The sequence below is a fragment of the Stomoxys calcitrans genome, chromosome 5 (assembly GCF_963082655.1).
Source record: "Stomoxys calcitrans chromosome 5, idStoCalc2.1, whole genome shotgun sequence".
NCBI lineage: Eukaryota > Metazoa > Arthropoda > Insecta > Diptera > Muscidae > Stomoxys > Stomoxys calcitrans.
The window spans coordinates 154,890,101-154,904,196 of NC_081556.1; the positions used below are offsets into that span (position 1 = coordinate 154,890,101).

The following is a 14,096-nucleotide window of genomic DNA, read 5'->3' on the forward strand; positions in this document are numbered from 1 at the left end:
TTCAGAAACACCAGATCTCGGGGATGGATGGTGTGATTTAAGCGAAATTTTTTGTGAAAAATTTCGTATACAAATTTCGGATGGGGTACCTAGGGGGGACGCCCCACACCCAAACCTACCAAATATATATATATAAACCAATCACTACAATATGGGACTCAAATGAAAAGTATTTAAGATTAGAAAACATCTGATATCAAATTTTCGGACCAAGTGTTTGGGGGACCAATCCAACCCCCAAAACACTCCTAAATCGGACATATTTAACGACCATGGCAATATTGGACTCACATGAGGGGTATTTGCGAGTAGAATACGAATCTGACATCCAAATGTGGAACCAAGTTTCTGGGGTTAGTCCCTTCCCCAAAACACCCCCCACGCAGACTTATTTCCTGGGGCTGAAATAAAACGTATTTGAGTGTAGAATATGAATGCGATATCCAAATGTGGGACCAAGTGTTTGGCAGGCCGCCCGTCTCCAAAACCACCTCCCGAAGAGAACAAATTTAATTAATTTAAATAAGAGGTTTTTTTTATAGTATAACACGAATCTGAGATATGTTTTCAAGGCCAAGTCACTGAGTGGCCGCCCCATCCCCCTAAACACCCCCCAAACCGGACATGCCGACTATGGAAATATGGGGCTCATATGATAGTTATTTGGGAATAGACCACGAATGTGATTTCAACATTCGGAACCAACTGTCCAAGGGACGTCTCACCCCCATAAAAACTCCCAAATAGTACGTATTTGGTCTCCATAGTTTTTAGGGCCCATATCCCAAACCGGGATATGGGCCCTGACTTTTTCAATAAGGGATTTAAATGAAAGGTATTTGAGATTACAAAACGAATTTGATATACAATTTTAAGGCCAATGGCAATATGGGGTTCAAATAAATGATAATTGAAAGTAGAGCACGATGCTGATTTAATTTTAATGCTAAGTGTTCGCGAACCACATCGCTCTCTAAATCGGACATATTTACCGACCATGTTAATGTGGGGCTCAAATGAAATGTATTAGGGAGTAGAGCACAAAATTGATACCCACTTTTCTGGGGGTAACCCCACCTCACCGCTCCCTAAATCGGATATATTTACCGACCATGTCAATGTGGGGCTCAAATGAAAGGTATTAGGGAGTAGAGCACAAAATTGATACCCACTTTTCTGGGGGTAACCCCCTTTTCCAAAACACCCACAAACAGCAATTATTTACTATGGGGGCTCAAACAAAGGTATTTGGAAGTAGAATACGGATCTGATATAGAAAACACCCTCCAAAATGTACAAATTTTCTGACCATGGTCATATGTGGCTCAAATGAAAGGTATTGGGGATTAGAAAACGAATTTGGTAACCAAATTTTCGACCAAATGTTTGGGGACTCCTCATACCATAAAATTTCCTTAATCCAATGAAAATATCAGGTTTAAATAAATGGTACTTGAGGGTAGAGCACGATGCTTATATTTTTCAGAGCGAAGTGCCTGGGGGACCATCTCACCCGCCAAAACTCTCCAAAATCGAACATTAATCGGATTTTAAGAGTGGAGTACATCTAACATTCAAACTAAAACCCTTCGAGAGAATTCATAGATCAATAAAGATCATATGGGAATAGATTAAGACTTTCATATTTTTCTACCGTTATTCAAACGATATACATTTACTATTTTCGTAGCATGATTTTCACTTAAAGCTCTTGAGTTGTCGAAAATAAATATTCAAAGGAAAATTTTTTTCCATATTAAATAAGACAAGGCGCAGCGGAGCGGGCCCGCGACAGCTAATTTTCTATAAAACAAAATTTGGTATACAAATAAAATTTTGAGGAAATTTGTAAAAAAATTTTCAATTTAAAAAAAAGTAAAATAAATAAAATTTTAAATAAATAAAATGTTAGTCCAAATTTCTTAAAAATAAAATTTTGACCCAAATTTTTTAAAAATTAAATTTCAACAACATTTTGCAAAACCATTTTTATTTTTCAACGGAATAACCTTTTCAATCAATTCCTTCAATTGATGTCGAAGTTTAATAATAGTTTTGCGTGGTAACCTTTGGCTTCAAAATAAAAAAATTGAAATGATACATTTCAAATAACTTTCATAGATTTGAATTGATCTGGGAAGTGACTTAATTGGTAGAAAACGTTTACACGATACCTAATATACTTATGGAATATAAATCAGTTTGTAATACAGCTTGGATTGGATTGCATGACTAATTATATGTTTACAATAAATCTGATCTAATTACTTGCTGCTGTTATTGTTGTTGTTTTGCGTTGTTACTACGTATCTTGTCATATTGCCACCTTAGCCATATTAGTGTAGGTTCACTCCCCATCCAATGATATTGACAATGACGTAATTGTTGTGTTCGTTCACTCATCTCATTTCAAGGAATTTTAGTTTTCTTTCGTTTGTTTTCAAATCCTACGCCGCCATAAGGTGTAGCGGAAATATTGACTTTGTCATTTTGTTGTCAATAAAATATTGTTTTTTTTTTTATTCGTTATCCTTAGAGGTTGTTTTTGCTATTTTTTTTGTTTTATGCCATGGCATTGTAATTGGAAGTTGGTCTCATCCATTTATTTATGACTGTGCCAGGAATAAAATTTGTGTGGCCTTCGGTTTGGTGATGATTTTTCAGGTTTTTGAGAGAATGAGATGGGCGTTTAATCATCATTGGAGCCTTGATTTTATTCATCGTAGTAACTTTTTCTGAACTATTTTTGTATATAGGTTTGATCGATTTAGTTTTCATTCAAGCGCTTCATTAACGCTTGTTATTCGGTGCTAATAGGTGACGAACGAAAAAGTGATAATTATTTTGTTATTTTTATACCCTCCACCATAGGATGGGGGTATATTAATTTCGTCATTCTGTTTGTAACACCTCGAAATATGCGCCTAAGACCCCATAAAGAATATATATTCTTGATCGTCGTGACGTTTTAAGTCCAACTAGCCATGTCCGTCCGTCTGTCTGTCGAAAGCACTTTAACTATTGAAGGAGGAAAGCTAAGTAGGTCGGTTGGGATTATAAATGGGCCAAATTGGTCCATGTTTGGATATAGCTGCCTATAAACCTATTTTGGGTCTTGACTTCTTGAACCTCTATAGGGCGCAATTTTCGTCCGATTTGCACGTAGTGTTTTGATATCACTTTCAACAATTGTGCTAAGTATTGTTCAAATCGGCTCATAACCTGATATAGCTGTCATATAAACCGATCTTGGGTCTTGACGTCATGAGCTTTTAAAAGGCGCAAATCTTATCCGATTTGGCTGTGGTGGTGTTTTGATATCACTTCCAACATTGGTGGGAAGTATGGTCCAAATCGGCCCATAACCTAATACAGTTGTCATATAAACAGATTTTGGGTCTTGACTTCTTGAGCTTTTAGAAGGCGCAATTCTTATCCGATTTGGCTGTAATTTTGCACGTGGTGTTTTGATATCACTTTCGACAATTGTGCTAAGTATTGTTCAAATCGGCTTATAACCTAATATAGCTGTCATAAACCGATCTTGGGTTTTGACTGCTTGAGCTTTTAGGAGGCGCTTTCTTATCCGACTTGGCTGTAATTTTGTACGTGGTGTTTTGGTATCACTTCCAACATTTGTGCGAAGTATGACCAAAATCGGTACATAACCTGATATAGCTGCCACATCAACCGACATTGGGTCTTGACTTCTTGAGCTTTTAGAAGGCGCAATTCTTATCCGATTGAAATGGATTTGGTATCACTTCCAACATTTGTGCGAAGTATTGTTCAAATCGGCTCATAACCTAATATAGCTGTCATATAAACCGATCTTGGGTCTTGACTTCTTGAGCCTCTAGAGAGCGCAATTCTCATCCGATTTAGCCCACATTTTGTACAACGGCTTCTCCCAGGCCTTCAACATACGTGTGCAATATGGTCTGAATCGATCTACAGCTTGATACAGCTCCCATATAAACCGATCTCCCGATTTTGCTTCTTGAGCCCTGAATCGGTCTATAACATGATATAGCTCTTCCTCCTCCGTCCTTATTCATTATTCTTTGTTTGCCTAAAACGAGATACTGCGCAAATAACCCGACAGATGCGATCCATGGTGGAGGGTATATAAGATTCGGCACGGCCGAACTTATCACGCTCTTACTTGTTTCTTCTTCACCTTTTTCTTCCGCTACAAACTGAGTGTGGTGGTTCTTTACTATAGAACACTGTGAAATTCAAGTGTTTTTGTTAATGACTCAGAAATGTTGAAACCGGTTCGGTTCAAGTATTTGTTAGAGTCTTTTGTAACATTGAAGGTTTGTTATGAAATTGTAATCAATTTAAATGTAAAAATGTAAACCTAAACCAAAAATATTTTAATTTGATTGCATTGTTGCATATAACCTACATTCAACACACAATTGTTGTTACCGTTTGTAAAAACACAAAAAATAAGTTAAATAATTTTTACCAAGCTCTAGTGATAGATAGAAAATATGTTTGACCCCTTTAAAGTTTTGTATTATATTTATGCTCTGTTAAAGTGTTTTCCACATAAAGTATCCCTGCTCTAAGAGCCTTTGCCTTTCCTAACGAAACTCTTTGTTTTTATGAACTAAAAAATCCCTCAAAATCTATGTAAAGAACCTAAATGGGCTATTCGCAAAAAAGTTTATTCATAAATTACACCATAATTGCCATTTGTTGGTGGTGGTGGTTTCGTTTTTTAGTTTTAAACTATCGCTGTTTTGCATTTAACTTTTGGTGTCAAGACTGTTTGACTTGCTCTTAATGTTGGCACTGCTGCTGCTGATGCTGATGTTGATGGACTATATTTAAAATTTCAGCTGCATTGCATGCTGGCTTACTAACTAACTAACTAGCTGACTGACTGACTGGCGGACTGACCCATTAGGGCTGAGCGAGTGAAAAACAAAATCCTTAATCCACATATTTAGTGAATGGTCGCTGGCCCGTTGATTTCCCACTGTTAGGTTGGGTGGCCCTTTGGGCTGTCATACCCATGCGGCTGTCAAAAGTCCTCCAACTAAAGTTCGAGACCAGCGTGTTTTGAATTTGGCATTAACAGCGCGCTCTGAAAAACCCTTAGGTTTTCATTAACCTACTTTTGCCATTCTCAATTATCTTTGATGTACTTTTCTTGTCGGCATGTTTTTGGTGGGTCTTTGGCCACCGCGGAGGCGACGTTAGAACAACACAAAGAACAACACACACACATCAAATCGATAGTATGAGTGATTGTTAGTGTGCTAGTGGTCGTCGCTCGGGTTAATACATATAATTTATTTATATCCATCTCCATGGTGGTTGCCTTAATTTCATACTATGCTAAGTCGACTTTGCGTGCTATTGAGACAATTACCTTTTGATATTAAAACCACCTTGTGGTTAAGATTAAAGGTTTATTTATGCTGTTCAACACAGAGAAAAGATTAGTGAAGGAAGATTCGAAAAAGTCTTAGAACTGTTGAAATGTCTCAAGCTGTGAGTTTATAAACCACAAATAAAATTTATAAAAATTAGCACACAAATTTAACCCAAAACAGAGCCCAGCATGTTTTGCTTTCAACTTTAGAGGGAAGCTTTATAATGGAATTTTTTTTCAGAACTTTAAATGAAAATTTCATTATGAAACAGCCGTTTACTCATTTGATTGGTTCAAAATTAAGCTCAATGATGAGGAGTTTATCATTCATAGCCGAGTCCGAACACGCCGCAACACCAAAGCTGAAAAATATTTTCTGAAGTACTCTTCAGCTTAAAGTGTTAAGTCATAAGTGTCGAGCTTGTCTGTCTTGTAACGAGAAAAATATGCCATTTTATTTTAATAATAATCAAATGGGATAATATCTATATCTTGGTAGTTGGCCTATTTATTTCCCCCTTCTCCGTTCATTTGCAATAGTGAGATGAGATTCCAACGATGTGTTGTATCGACATTATACAGTAGTAGCAAGCATACCTATTATTTGGTTTTCGTCTTTGGGGCTAAACTTCTCCGGTGGCAACCCATCTGCTCCTGCAGCCCTATTATTCTTCAGTTAGTCTACTGCTATTTTCACCTCATTCTATATAGGCGGTCTAATCTTAATGCGTTCATCAAGCATGGATTCAAAGATATCAACGCAACCGTTACAATTACTGTTATAACATTAATCGCATCATATCCACAGGAGAGCGTGTCTCTACCAAATCCTTCAGTTTAATGTTTTATTCATTGGTAAAGCTTTTCTCATTAAATATTTGTCTTTCTAAAATTTCTAAATTAGTTAGGTTAGATTGGCAGTTTTTAAACAGACTCTCTTAAAAAATTTAAATCCATTGTGCTACCAAAGTAGCGAAAGACACAAATATCCAATGACAATCAAACCAATTATACCCGCAATAGCAATCCGAACACGGACTCAACTCGGCTACCGTTATTTTCGTCAAAAATTAAAACGATCGCCTAATTTTGGTGTTTTGGCTTGATTTTAGTATTTTAACAGGTTGGCCCAATTTTAGTACTTTGGTTGTGTCATATTTAGATCGTTTGAATCAAATTTAGTACATTGCGCAAATATTAGTAATTTGGCCTTTTTCGTTCATTTGCGGTTTGTTCAATTTTTTTAGAATTTATATCAAAACTAGATACTTCGGATCTAATGTATTACGTTGTGGCAATATTGGAAACTTCAAAAATTTGGACTTCAGTCCACATTATTGACGTATTCGCCAATTTTGTCATTTATAAAATAATAAAATCCAAATAAAGTACATACTTTGGCCAAAATTTAGTATATCGGTCCAATTTTCTAATTTGGCCCATTTTAGGTCCTAAATTTAGTTCATTGTGCTAATTTAAGTTCTCTACAGCAATCCTAGAATTATGGCTCATTTTATTAGTTTGGCCCCAATTTTTTAGTTTGGCATGATTTTGGTTCTAAATGTTAACCAAATTTAGTACATTGATTCAATCTTAATATGTTCGCTCAATTTTAGTACTTTGGCTCAAGTTTAAAACTTTCCCCTTATTTTAGTACTCAGATTCAAATTTGAGACTTTAATGTTGCTACCAAATTTAGACAAAGGGTGGTACTTTGACTCAATTTTAGTACGCAATTTGGCTCAATTTTAGTACTTTTGCTGAGTTTTAGTACTTTGGCTTAATTTTCACCTAACCTGATCTAGGTCTAACTTTGTTACCTTTCCCAACCGTATTGTAACGTTTGGTAACAAACTTGGACCAATTTTAGGACTCTGTCTAAATGAAATAGTTTGTCGCAATTTAAATACGTTAATTAAGTAGGTTGTCGCAATTAAAATACTTTGGTAAGATTTTAGTACCTTGGCTCAATTTTAGTGTTTTGGCTTTTTTTCTTCTTAAATCGAAATTAAATACTTTGGCATAATTTCCAAATTTGTACCATTTTTGGTACACCGGTTCAATTTTAGTACTTTGGCAAAATTTTAGTGTTTTTGCTCACTTTTAGTAATGCAAATTTGCCCATGAACATTTCATTAAGAAACAGGGGCAAATTTCTCACATATCAATTAGTGTTGCCCGATTCAAGTTTAAGCTCAATGATAACGGACCTTTTTATGGCTGAGTCTGAACCTCGTGCCGCAATGTGACACCATTCTTATTATCGCTGAAATTTTTTTGGGATGTTCTCCCCAGAATTCGACACATGCGTTCAGCGTCATAGGGGACATGCTAACCTCTGCGTTACGGTTGCCTCCATCAATTTAAGCACTTTGGCTTATTTAAGTTTTCAGATCCAAATTTGATACTTTTGCTTAAATTTGCGGCCAAATATGGGCCAATTTTAGTACGTTGGCACAATTTTAATACTTTGGATCAATATAAATACTTTAGCTCAATTTTAGTATTTTGGCTCAATTTTAGCACTTTGCCTCAACTTAAGGATTTTTAGAACTTCGATCCAAATTTAATACTTTGGCTTAATTTTGGTACCTTTCGTATCGAAATTTGATGCGTTTGTACCAAATTTTCAGTACTTTGGTTTAATTTTTTTACGTTGGCTCAATTTTAATACTTTGGCTAAATTAAAGTACTTTGACAAAATTTTAGTATTTAAGCACAATTTTAGTACTTTGACTCAATTTGGTTCGATTTTAGCATTTTGCCTCAACTTAAGTATTTTGACTCATTTTAGTACTTTGTTCAAAATTTAATACTTTGTCTTAATTTTGGTACCTTTTGTATCGTAATTTGATACATTAGTACCAAATTGCGGCCAATATTTTAGCTTTGGCTCAATGTTTTTACGTTGGCTTAATTTTAATATTTTGGCTCAATTTTAGTATTTTGGCAAAATTTTGGTATTTTAGCACAATTTTAGTACTTTAGCTAAATTTTAGTACTTTGGTTCAATTTTAGCATTTTGCCTCAACTAAAGTATTTTTACTTATTTTCGTACTTCGATATAAAGCCAAATTTGGCTTGATTTTGGTACCTTTCGTATCGAAATTTTGATGCATTAGTACCAAATTTCGACCAATATCAGTACTTTGGTTCAATTTTCTTTACGTTGGCTCAATTTTAGTACTTTGGAAAAATTTTTATATTTTGGCTCAATTTTAGTACTTTGGCTCAATTTAATTACGTTTTTGCAATTTTAGTATTGTGCCAAGTTTTTATACTTTGACTAAATTTAAGTACTTTGATACTTTGGATCATTTTAAGTACTTGTGCCAATTTAAGGACCTAACAAAACTCACAGTGCCATTGTAAAATCGACGATAGGGCCCATCTTCGAACTTTACATACTAATGGTAAAATACCTCTCACCAGGGGCTCAAAAATTTGAGTCAAAAATGACAAACTTTTTTAAGTCCGATTTTCAACTTATTTAAGGAGTTTTTTTTTACTTGATATTAAATTTTTATACTAAACAAAATTTATTAGGTCCTTAAAATTACACCTTCGTTTTGAGGATCCGCTTTTAGGATGCGTTTCTTTGGCTCGTACTCATTAACAGTATCCTTCGATCAAGGAACAAATCTTTAACTGCAGGAAAACCGGTTTAGCCCAGTCTATGTGAAACTGGCAAACAATTAACCAACACTGGCAACACTGTGATTTTTGTATATAAGATAATAATCAAGTGCAGAACAACAACACAAAGATATCGAACAATTTATTGATTTAAAAAAAAATATATATATATATATATTTTTTGTTTGTGTAATGGGTCATTCATTCCTACGAAGCTTTATACAAATATTGTAAATGATATAAAAACAAACATTTATGTCTTAACTTGAAAGATAGCAAGTGTAGGTATTATATTATTTTGATGATAGGTATGAATTACTTTATTCATTGCACCCAATGATGATGACCAACTTGTCCAACTCCTACCATAAAGTGGTTTTATTTCCATTGTTTTCAAAGATAAGATAAAGGTGCACACACGGAGTAAGGGAGTGAGTAAAAGTGATTTTCATTGTTTTCGATATACATTTGTGACGTTCAACCGTATCAAACGAAATAACCCAGCCAACACCCCCTCCCCCCATATTACCCTCCCTCTAAGTTATATTCACAAAAATTTAACGATCTAATCTTAAAAAACGCACAACAAACACGTCATCACCAACCATTATTATCAGCACCTTCAACATCACCTTAAACATTTATTCTGTTATATATTCGAATTTTATATATTTATTTTTTGTAACATTTGTTTAATTAACCTTTATTTTGTGTATTTATTGATATTAATTTGTTTGTGTATTTTTTGTTTATTCTTCTTTTCTTTATTTAATCAAAAAAATGTCGATGTGTAATTTGAATGCGCTGCAAACAAACAAAAATTGAATTTTTGAACAACAAAAACAAAAAAACAACGACGAATGAATTTTGCATTTTGTTAAAAACGTTATTTTGTAAAAAAAAAACACACACACACAATCATTAAAATTAAATTTCACAACAAAATTGAAAAAAAAAATGATTTGTTTTTGGCCTTTGTTGCTTTGATGTACCATAATTTATGAAAAATCTGCTGTATGAAACAACCAACCAACCAAATCAACCTAAAACATTTCTTTGTCTTGTAATAAATGTATGTATGTTTGCATAATTATGTATTGCGTGTATGTATTCTTGTATATCATACTAAATTGCACCATCCAACCAACCAACCAACAAAACTTAACGACTAATCGAATGTTCAACCAAACCAACTGAACCCACCAAACAATTTGTTTGCAACAAAAACTACATAAAAAACACTCATTGCCTACTGCTGTCAAAAACCAAAAAATCAAAACAACAACAAAAACACATGTAATAAAACAAAAAAAAATACTATGGTTGTTGTAATGTACTGTATTATAAATAATCAAATGGAACGATCTAAATGAAACCGCCACCATCGCCACACCACCCACCACTGCTACCACAAACACTTCGAACCCACCATTACCAACCCTGACGCCTACGTTGCTGCTCCGCTGCCGCTGCCACCACCACCGCCACTAACAATAATATCCCTCTGTTGTATGACCGACCGTCCGACCGACCGACTGCCTTTTTCGCCGCTTTCTCTCCTATCTTGGCAATGAATGCTATGGGCAACTAACTTTGACTCTACACCATTTCAACCCATTTTGGCCAAAATATAGAGGATAAGTATTTTAGTAGTATTTCAACTCCTCATCAGTGAATAGTTGCTCTTCTTCCCCAAAGAAAAAAGAAAAAGAAGTTGAAAGTAACAAGCAAACCAAAGAAAAAAAAAGGAAAAGAGGAGCCGAGCAACAGACGCACGTTACCCATTGAAGGCAAGAACGCTGGAAAATGCCTCAGGCGGAAGGTGGCTATGTGTCCCTTGAGGGAACAGGTGCCAACAATAATGGCCAGTCCATATACCAGTCCACCACAGAGCCCACGGGGCCTGTGTCGGTGTTCGAGTCCGTCAAGAGGGCCATAGGTCAAGTGGTGGGAGCTGGCAATGCTCATGATTCCGATTCTGATTTGCTCAATGGCAGTGGTCGCCAACCTGTCATAATTGGTTCAAGGTAAGTCATTTGTTTTGTTTTTCCTTTCCTTTCTTTTTCTGCCCTCTTTGGCTATCTCTTTAATTATGAATGTAGTGTAGTTACAGTAGTTACAGTAGTTACAGTAGTTCACACACCCAACTACACTCTCACCGCACGCACACAACATTTGGCGGCTCTCATTTTCTAGAGCCCTTCAACAAACCGCATTAGTTTTACCATAGGAAAAAAATGGTTGCTCTTTTTTCTGTTTTTGATTTGCCTGCGCATAGAAAAAAAGAGCAGCTCTGTTTATTTGTTACTACTTTGAGACCGGCAATTATTGTAAGTACGCTTGTTTACAAAACCTTTTTTAAAATGATAAAATTTAGTTTTTATATTCAATTGTTTTGTTTTTGTAAATATTGCCTATCTAACAATGACTAAATCTTTAATTTATCAATAATACCATTTTTTACATGCATATTTTTTTAAATACCAACTAAGAACGACAAGTGAAACTGAAAAAAAATTAAAAAACAATTAAAAACAATAATAATTATAAATTTTCAAAACGAATATAACTTTGGTTTTATCCTACTCATGGCCATGGTAAAAGGACTATTTAAGAGTAATACTTTAAAAATTTTGGGTGGTACCAAACGATATCGCGATTCAGGAAACAAGAACACATTTTCTGCCTAACTTAAAAAAGGGTATTTTGTTTTCTATTTGTAATAGAAACAGATTACCCTAAGGTATGCAGCCGGACAGTACCCGATTGTATGATTTTTTTTAATTTTTTTTTCAAAAATGTTGATTTAATTTAAAACCGATGGCTGATCTCAGTGCAGAGAACAAACAAGTTCGGCAAAATTGTGTTTTTTTTTGTTGCTATTGGCATTGTTGGATAATTTGGATTTGAATAAGGGAAGTAAGATTTTACTTGTTCTCTATTGCGCTTGTGAATCAAGTCGTCTTAAAGAGCCCTGTCCAAATTCAGATGTGCGCTTTGCAACCAATTCTAGTTGGGTTGGTATGTAAAGTACCATATGTTCAATTTGACAAATACTGCTGATGAAGATTCATGACGAATCAGAAATCGCTATTCAGATCAAGTTTTGATTAAACTTTTTATCAAAATCAAATTTAAATCAACATATTTTAAAATAAGTGAAAACATGCTAAGTCCATGGATTTTATTAAAAATGTACACAAATGAACTTAGTTAAAGCGCTCATGTGTACTTTAGGTACAGCATTTCTGCCGAATTAGCAAAAAGTTGAAACTTATTGGACCGTAGAGAACTAATAAGGAGAGCGGTTTATAAGGGAGCTATATCAAGTTAAACCCCGATTTTGCCATACTCACCCTAGTTAGTACAAGTCGCAACAGAACACTGCGTTAACCAATTTGGCAAATTTGGATAACAATTGCGACTTCCAAGGGCTCAAGAAGTAAAATCGGGAGATCGGGGCTATATCAGGTTATTGACCAATATAGACCACACTTACCACGGTTGTTGGTGAAAAAACACAACATGCTAGATTTTAGCCTAATGGGATAATGATTGCGACTTCTAGGAGTCCAAACTATGTGGAATTCATGGAGACATCATACATGCCATTCTTGGTGAACACGTGATTTATGTGACGGTGCCGAGTCTCGTGCGCCCATGGTCTGCAAACAAAATGGTTGAGTACCCAAAATGTTTTCCCGATAATAATTTCCAGTTACTTTTACGTCCGGCTCGATGAAAACGATTGAAGAGCGGCCATAGGCGGTCATAGCTGTCCATTCCATCACTTTGGGTGGCCGTTTGTAGTCTCAAACACGATTGCTATGGGAGTTAAAATGGGGGAAGCATGTGGGGAAGAAGATGAGACGATGGAGCATTTTCTATGTTAGTGCCCAGTCTTCGCAGCTAACTGACATCGGTACTTAGGTGGGGACACAACACCAGGCATTGCTGGCTAAGGTGTATGCCCATAGTGGCATGGGACGGATTTTTATTCGCACCCTCTTTTCACCGTAACCTAACCTATGGGAGTTTGCTCCATTGGGAAATTTTTTTGACAAAATACTATGTTTGAAAAATTTTTACGTTCGTGCAAGCACAGCAACATACTTGGCTCTTTTGAGTTTTGGTATGCTTTTGTGTAAGATCGTTTGCTTTTTGGAAATTGTAAGTCTTTACCTTGAGCTTTCCAGAGCGACAAACATTTTGTTCACTTTGAGGTGTTTGAGTTCACCAACAATAGGCAAATATAACGCAATCACCGTATTACGCTTGATCTCAATCACTAATAACGTTATTTTTAAATAAACTCAGAGCAAATGCTTTTGGTGGCTTGTAAACTTTATAACGAGCTGTTAAAAAATCCAATGCCATGCAGCTATCATTCCTGGTTTGAAAAATATACCAGTGTAAACTTGGTAACACTTGGTGTCAGCTACTGTGTACATTAACGGAGCCTGATGACTTGAATGAAACTCTCGATTAAGAAAAAACTAAGAATTTCGGATTTAGTCACATTGTCATATGGGTGACAATTCTAGTGCTACATTGTGCCTTGGAGAGTTTTTGGGGAAATGTGTATCCAAGAGTAGTTCGGACCTTATTTCTCTAGTCATCTTCCATACATTTTCCCGACTTAAACATTTTCTCTATCATGACGCATCTGGAAGATTGCAATTTACGTATGTATGAGACCTTGGATGAGTTTTCTACGCAGCTGCAAAGGTTCATATAGTCCTTTTTATAGCCACCACCGAAGGATGGGGGTATATTCATTTTGTCATTCCGTTTGCAACACATCGAAATATTCGTGTCCGACCCTATGAAATATATATATTCTTGATCAGCGTAAAAATTTAAGACGATCTAGCCATGTCCGTCCGTCTGTCTGTTCAACTCACGCTACAGTCTTTAAAAATAGAGATATTGAGCTGAAACTTTGCACAGCAGGTTAAGTTCGAAGATGGACTATATCTTGATTGTGACAGTGAATTGTGTTAGGCTGTTCAACAACTTTCTGCATTTAGGCTCAGATCTGTCCAGATTGGGACGGTGAGTTGTGTTAGGG

The 14,096-nt window shown here is 35.5% G+C and overlaps 1 protein-coding gene across 6 annotated transcripts in view; it reads left to right on the top strand.

The window, feature by feature from the left end:
* Positions 1 to 14,096, top strand: part of LOC106096101 (protein NDRG3) — a 96,271-nt gene that overhangs the window by 34,320 nt on the left and 47,855 nt on the right. For 3 of the 6 annotated variants that reach the window (XM_059369366.1, XM_013263668.2, XM_013263676.2), the window contains exon 2: positions 10,660 to 11,052. The exons of the other annotated variants lie outside the window; for them this stretch is intronic. In XM_059369366.1, the coding sequence (XP_059225349.1) occupies positions 10,832 to 11,052 (221 nt within the window). In that variant the 5' untranslated portion in view covers positions 10,660 to 10,831. The remainder of the gene's footprint in view (positions 1 to 10,659; positions 11,053 to 14,096) is intronic. 6 annotated transcript variants of the gene reach the window in all.